The sequence below is a fragment of the Asterias amurensis genome, chromosome 16 (genome assembly GCF_032118995.1).
Source record: "Asterias amurensis chromosome 16, ASM3211899v1".
Taxonomy (NCBI): domain Eukaryota; kingdom Metazoa; phylum Echinodermata; class Asteroidea; order Forcipulatida; family Asteriidae; genus Asterias; species Asterias amurensis.
In genome coordinates this window covers 5,986,765-5,995,035 of record NC_092663.1, presented here as the reverse complement: position 1 = coordinate 5,995,035, position 8,271 = coordinate 5,986,765, and the positions used below count along the sequence as shown (strand labels likewise).

Here is an 8,271-nt window from a genome sequence, read left to right as displayed (position 1 = left end):
CGCCTTAAAAGTCTATCACAATTGCAAGAAGAGGCTAGTTTAGAGAAAATGATGAGTTTTGATGAGTGGTATGTGAATAAACAGTTAACTAAGGTTTTAAAAAAATCAGTTCTTATGTTATTTACAAATTTAAGAGTAGACCCCGACCCGAGAGGGCGCTGTTCGTGACGTCAATCGAGGCAGACTTTGCCTGTAATGCGTAGAGTAAACACAATTGCAAAGTACATGTACGGACCAAGTCGTGAGTTTGTACGTTTCAAAACAAGAAGTTTTTTCCCGGCAATGCTGACCAGGTGTATTGCTGCTGAATGCAGAAAAACACTTTTTGAAACGTACCAACTCACGACTTGAACGTACATGTACTTTGCACGTGTGTTTACTATACGCATTGCAGGCAAAGTCTGCCTCGATTGACCTCACAAAAGGGGTAGGCGGAGTCAGCCCCCCCAAACAACTTTATAAATTTTTTAAACATATAAATCGTGACAAACAATTACTACAAAAATTGTTTTATTGTTCGTAAGCATATACTCTTATGTTTGAAAGAAAACAAATTATATTTCCAGGTGACTTTAATTGCCGCACTTTTGTCGCGCGAAAATCATTTGATGTCGACACGGCAAAAGAGTGACGTTTTAGCTCGCAGGCCTTTAATACTCTGTAAAAAAAAACCTGGTGCTCCCATGTACAATTAACAACACTCATCTTGACATTGTATCTAGTGTAATTATAAATACATGTATAAACACTTTACTTTTTGTGCAAATCTAACGGCACAATGTTTTGTTAGCAACCTAAATTACTACGTGGTAATCAACTACATATCTGCAAAACTCAAGTTGAACAAACCTAAATACTACCTCGGAACGAGCGTCTTGTAAAATACCTAAGTTTTACGTATTTGACAAAGTTAAAGCCATTGGACCCTTTCGGTACAGAAAAAAAAAAAAGTTCACAGATTTACAAATAATTTACAGGGTTTACAGAAGGTAATGGTGAAAGACTTCTCTTGAAATATTAGTCCATGAAATGCTTTACTTTTTGAGAAAACGGTAAAACAATATAAATTCTCGTTAACGAGAATTACGGAGTTGTTATAAACACATGTCATGACACGGCGAAACGCGCGAAAACAGGAGTGGGTTTTCCCGTTATTTTCTCCCGACTCCGATGTCCGATTGAGCCTAAACTTCCACAGGATTGTTATTTTATATATAAGTTGTGATACACAAAGTGTGGGACTTGGACAATACTGTTTACCGAAAGTGTATAATGGCTTTAAAACAAAACGTCGCGACAACCTTTTGTTTCCCACAAACAAACTACGTGTTGAGTAAATATAAAATACGTCCGCACAACATTTTGGCAATTAATAATGCTACGTGGTAAATGAACCCTAATACTACGTCGACATAGCTTCTTATGAGTTATCTAAATACTACGTGGTGAACCAGCTTAACTACTATGTCGTCACAACGTCTTGTTAGCATCCTAAATTATTACGTATTGGGAGAACCTAAATACTATGTCGTCACAACGTCTTGTTAGCATCCTAAATTATTACGTATTGGGAGAACCTAAACCATGTCGTCACAACGTCTTGTTATGGGAACCTAAATTATTACGTATTGGGAGAACCTAAACACTATGTCGTCACAACGTTTCGTTGTCAACCTAAATTATTACGTATTGGGATCCAGAGAACCTAAATTAATACTAAGTCGTCCCTCACGTCTCGTTGGCAACCTAAATTATTATGTATTGGGAGAACCTACATGCTATGTCGCCACAACGTCTCGTTGGCAACCTAAATATTACGTATTGGGAGAACCTAAATACTATATGTCGTCACAACGTTTTGCTAGAAACCTAAATATTAGGCCCCCTCCGTGGTGAGAAAACAAAAGTACTACGTCGACACAATGTATAGAGAGAACCTAAATAATACGTCGGCACAACGTATTTTATATCTTAAGACAACTAAAATACAACGTTGAGAGAACCTAAATACTACGTCGACACAGTTATTGGTCTTGTTGCAAACCTAAATATTACGTAGAGAAAACCTAAACTACTTGTTATCGTTAACAACCTAAATAATACATGTTGAGAGAACCTAAATACTACGTCAGTACAACGTCTCTTTGGCAGCCTAATTATTAAGTGTTGAGAGAACCTAAAATACGTACTACGTCGGCACAGCGTCTTATTACCAACCTAAATATTACGTGTGCTGAGAACCTAAATACTGTACGTCGGCACAACGTCTCCTTGGCAACCTAAACATCAGGCTACGTATTGTGAGCGAACCTATATACTACGTCAGCCATCGTCGTGGCAGCAAACTACGTGTTCAGAAAACAAAAAAACAACGTCGGCAAAACGGCTACTTGCAGAGAACCTAAATACTGTACGTCGGCACAACGTATTTTGTAGTATTTTAAGACAACTAACTATAAATATAATGTTGTCAAAACATTTGCTTTAAACCTATACGTAACGTCGCATTTTTAAAAGCAATGTACACTGTACTACCAAATTGAAACATTAATTTGAAAAAAGAGAAAAATTCTGACCTATCATGTGACTTTGTCAGGGCGTTGCCCTCGGACGCAACACGCTAACCTTATCAGACATTGCACGATGTTTTAGCTACGCAATGTGTTAGCTGGGAACTTCTTGTAGAGATGACAGATATGTTAATAAATTTTTCTCATTACATGCAATTGATACATGTCTGAACTGAACAAAATGCCTTTTTAAAAATTTTATTCCAACTCTTCAAACCCTCTGAAAGACCTTCACGGAATGTCTGTCTGCGACCATCAGCTCACCAATTGGGCTTAAGGAAATTCCAACGGGATTGTATAAGTTTTTTGTCACAAAGCCAACATAGCTTCCCTCTGCACTATAATGGTGGATCTCACCGGTACCCCGCTGCAACCCAGTGTGCACTGCGATGTAAATCTCACCAGTCTTATCAATGCAGACACCAGTGGGCTTCACAGACTTTTTATTGACAACTGTTGAAACATTAAAATTTTCTTTTCCCGAAAAGTCAACGGATACCAGTCGGGACTTCTCGTAGTTGGTGTAGATCAGGGACTGTGTTTTGTTGCAGATAGCGATGTGTTTGTCTATCAGCTTGGCTGGTATGGAGATTGGGTTTGATCCGTCTTCGTCAAAGAGCAGTATCGTCTCCTGGGCACCTATGGCTATCTTCCCGCCCCCTGCATCCATGCATTTGGCCGATGATACACCCTCTGATAACACCAGTCTGGAAATGAAAATCCCATCCTTGTCGAACACCTTTATTGCCGAGTCCAAAACCAGACTGTGCTCCGAGCTGGACAAGGCGATGTCGACAGGGCTGATGAAAATTCCCCTAGGGTCCTGGCTTTTAATGGTACCCTTGTTAACACCTTTTGAAGTTAATGTCACCACTGTGTTGGTAAGACAATCCAAAACTACCATGTCACCGTTCAAACGGCCAACAGCAGCCTTCACCCATTCAAAATTAATGTCAAGGACGGAGTTGTTTCCAAATTCATTCTTAAGGCCCCATAATTCTTCAAAGACCAATTCCCCAAGGTTGTTACCACTAGATAAACTTTCTGTAAAGTCAATGAATGTTAGATCAAGAGGGACACTCTCTGCTTTCTTCTTGGAAATACAATTCAGGCTCTTCAAGATTTGTACCTTCAGAGTGATGAGGTCATGGCAGTCTTCGTCACTGATCATGCTTCTTACCCTTTTCAAGATAAATTCTGCTTTAGTTGCATTCGTGTTCGCAACCCAGCACTTGTCTAGTACTTCACTCCTCTCTTTTGCCACAGACTCTGCCTTGTCCTTGAGGATCTTAAGTCTTTTGGTGAGCTTTCCTAGCTCTGACTTCTTCTTCTTTGCCATCTTTTCAAGCACTTCCGCCACATTGGATTCCAACTTCTTTTTGGTTTGTTCCGCTAAGGTCTTTGCAGCTTGGAGCTTCTTAGCATTTCGCTCAAGTGGTGTTAAGACCTTTAGGATATCAGAGCGGCAGGATGCTGCTGCTGTTTTTATTTCAACATAGTCGTGATTGGGCTTACAGTGTTTGAAGGCCACACACTTCAAACATATCTTCTCTTGACAGGTATTGCAGAACATGCAAAGGTCATGCCCCGCGTGATGTCTGCACTTCTCCATTTGTGCATGCAGGGGCACCTTGCCAGATGATAGATCTTCCAAACTGTGGAATATATGCGACTTCATCTTGTTGAATCTCTGATGTGCCATCTTGCAAGTGAAGCAAACAAACTCTTCACAGTTCTTGCAGAGAGCGACGGCAACTCTCTTTTCTTGGCAAGCTTGGCAAAGAGTTGGATAACCCTGGGGCAAAAGCTGTTTTCCTTGCTCTTCGACTAATTTATTGGCAATGAAGTCTTTGCAAAGACCTGACACTCCCATCAGTGGTACATCGGTATCCTGGTGACAATCTGGGCAACGTAGTTGTTTTCCCGAGCTGGTCTTGTAAACCTCAGGCTTGTCAAGGCACTTCAGACAGAAGCTATGAAGGCAGTCAAGAAATCTTGGGTCGATGTATTGGTGATTGCACAGTTTGCAGAGGACGGCCTGCCCGTCGTTGCTTTGTAGAGATGTTGCATCACTCTGGTGACTAGTGGAAGGTTTATACTCATCTGTTAAAGATAAATAGAAAGAAGAACAATATGCATTTGAAGGTTAAGGTTAAGTTACACAGTCAACCCTCCTAATGCTTGACCATTCAATGTCATTCACTGTGATTTTTAATGATAGATAAGGCGTTACTAGATCTTTTCTTCCCAGGTAGAAACAAACGCCCCCATATCCCACCCTGTGTCTCGAAACCAGGTGAGCAACAGGGTGTATTGGCCCAGCTTTAAGCTGTTCCCTTTTGGGCCTTTGTTACAAAGTCCACAACCATGGCTCCTCTACTGGTGGAACCAAACAATAGACAAAGCTTCAGCTGGGATAATCCACCCTAGTCAGGGAGATGGCTCAAAAAATTCAAACAGCTTCGATAACTTTATACTAACAGCTCCAGACAGGAAACCGGTCTGGAAGATCAATACCTGATGGAATGGTAATCAAAGCCTGCAATATGGTATCATATGGTGAATGCATTTTACCCAGTACCTTCTATTCCTACTATCATTCAGTCTGGTTTAAAGTGGTTATACACTATGCAAGCCTGAAATATGATGTCAAGTGGTAAATGCATCTTAACAGTTCACAGTAAACCCTCCTACAGTCTGACCATTATAAGACAGTCAATTTGTTTTTGAATGATAGGTAAACTTTACCAGCCAACACCATAGATAATGTTGTAAAGGCATTTTTCACTGTACAAAGTCACCCCTCCTACTGTTTGTCTAATTAATATCATTCATTGGCTTTTGAAAGATATGAACATAGGTAAACTAAACCAGCCGGCAATATGATATGATGAATGCATATTTTGTATTATAACACCCCTTGCAAGTATTCTGCCTGCTCATTGGTTTAGAGCGCGTCACATGACATGTCTTAGTTTTGCTAGACGACGGCCGTGTGATAGTGCGTCGGTTTGCCATAAGCTAGTCCGAAGACTAGCACACGGCGTGCAGTACCCAGATGTCCGTTGCGTGTACGAGGATGATAAATTAATAGTCTGTAACCATTTCGGATTGCACGACACTACATGCAGCACAGTAAAAGTGTTTGCAATCTGTATTCGCGTCGTCCGTGGATATGGGGCGCCGTTTGTCCATTAATTGTTTGACACTTTTAAGGCATGTTTTTACCATGGTTTACAGCAATTAGATGTAAACCACAGAAACTGTTGCCAAATCCTGTTATGGTTTACATACCAGTAAAGTATTTGTTGTGTATAAGTTTATGGTTTACAAACCATGAACATACAAAAAACATTTACAAATCATGGTTCATAAACCAAGAAAATTTACGCATCTTAAAAACATGGTTTATAAACCATAAACAATGAAGCATCAAATTCATGGTTTACAAATCATGGTTTACAAACCATGAAAATTGAGACATCTAAAAATCATGGTTTATAAACCATGAAAATTGAAGAATAAAAATCGTGGTTTACAAATCATGGTTTATAAACCATAACAAATGAACCATAAAATCATGGTTTGTGACAATGGTTTATAAACCATGAAAATCGAGACTTCTTAATAAACATGGTTTATAAACCATGAAAATTTACACATCTCAAAAACGTTGTTTGTAAACCATAAAAAAAAGAGCACTTACACATCATGGTTTACAAACCATAAAAGTGTGCACTCAGAAATCATGGTTTATAAACCATAAAAACGTGCACTCACAAATCATGGTTTATAAACCATAAAAAATGTGCACTCACAAATCATGGTTTACAAACCATAAAAAATGTGCACTCAGAAATCATGGTTTATAAACCATGAAAACGTGCACTCAGAAATCATGGTTTACAAACCATAAAAAATGTGCACTCAGAAATCATGGTTTACAAACCATACAAACCTATATGATCGTCTCAATTAAACCTCCTTCCCAATTCTGATCGGTTCCCATTTCCCCCATGCCACGTGCGAGCCAGCAATGATGCAATGCACCATGTGTGTCAAGCTGTGATCAAGGCACCTGTTGTGTAATGCTGTTGCAATAATAGCTCTATGAATGCTTGCTATGGCTGGCAGCATAACACACGAGGTGCATTGATCACAGCGTGATGGTGCATTGCATCATTGCTGGCTCGCACGTGGCATGGGGGAAATGGGAACCGATCAGAATTGGGAAGGAGGTTTAATTGAGACGATCACATAGGTTTTTGTGGTTTGTAAACTATGATTTCTGAGTGCACATTTTTTATGGTTTGTAAACCATGATTTCTAAATGCACATTTTTTATGGTTTGTAAACCATGATTTCTGAGTGCAAATTTTTTATGGCTTGTAAACCATGATTTCTGAGTGCACAATTTTTATGGTATAAACCATGATTTGTGAGTGCACACTTTTATGGTTTGTAAACCATGATTTGTGAGTGCACGCTTTTATGGTTTGTTAAACCATGATTTGTGAGTGGAGTTTTTTATGGTTTGTAAACCATGATTTGTGAGTGCACGTTTTTATGGTTTATAAACCATGATTTCTGAGTGCACATTTTTTATGGTTTGTAAACCATGATTTCTGAGTGCACATTTTTATGGTTTGTAAACCATGATTTGTAAGTGCACTTTTTTTTATGGTTTACAAACAACGTTTTTGAGATGTGTAAATTTTCATTGTTTATAAACCATGTTTATTAAGAAGTCTCGATTTTCATGGTTTATAAACCATGTTTTTTAAGAAGTCTCGATTTTCATGGTTTATAAACCATTGTCACAAACCATGATTTTATGGTTCATTTGTTATGGTTTATAAAACCATGATTTGTAAACCACGATTTTTACTCTTCAATTTTCATGGTTTATAAACCATGTTTTTAAGATGTCTCAATTTTCATGGTTTGTAAACCATGATTTGTAAACCATGAATTTGATGCTTCATTTTTTATGGTTTATAAACCATGCTTCTAAGATGCGTAAATTTTCTTGGTTTATGAACCATGATTTGTAAATGTTTTTTGTATGTTCATGGTTTGTAAACCATAAACTTATACACAACAAATACTTTACTGGTATGTAAACCATAACAGGATTTGGCAACAGTTTCTATGATTTACATCTAATTGCTGTAAACCATGGTAAAAACATGCCTGAAAAGTTTCAAACAACTAATGGACAAACGGCGCCCCATACGTGGATTGTAGCATTCAGGTCTGTAAGTTAATAATAATAGTACAGTATTTAGAAATGTTTGGGGTGTTATAAAACAAATGATGACTGCTTTTACTCGTGTAATGGTTAAAACTATGACTCCCTCGGTGATCCCCCTCGGGAAAATAGAACGCTCCCGGGGATCACCTCAGGAGTCATTGTTTTAACCATAGCACTCGGAGCAGTCAATACTTGTATATTATAACACCCATTACAAATATTCTGCCTTTTCATTGGTTTAGAGCGCGTCACATGACATGTCTTAATTTACTAGACAGCGGCCGTGTGATAGTGCATCGTTTGCCTTGTGATAGCGCGTCGTTTGCCGTGTGATAGTGCGTCGTTTGCCGTGTGAGTGCGTCGTTTGCCGTGTGATAGTCCGACGACTATTACACAATGTGCAGTGCCCAGACGTCTTTTTAACCAACTCAAACCCAATCAGTTGTG

At 38.9% G+C, this 8,271-nt stretch overlaps 1 protein-coding gene across 3 annotated transcripts in view; it reads right to left on the bottom strand.

Annotated features, from left to right (window-relative positions):
• Positions 1 to 406: 406 nt before the first annotated feature.
• LOC139948980 (uncharacterized) overlaps positions 407 to 8,271 on the bottom strand; it is a 24,041-nt gene continuing 16,176 nt past the window's right edge. For all 3 annotated transcript variants that reach the window (XM_071947365.1, XM_071947366.1, XM_071947364.1), the window contains exon 3: positions 407 to 4,673. In XM_071947365.1, coding sequence (XP_071803466.1) covers positions 2,782 to 4,673 — 1,892 coding nt within the window. In that variant the 3' untranslated portion in view covers positions 407 to 2,781. The remainder of the gene's footprint in view (positions 4,674 to 8,271) is intronic.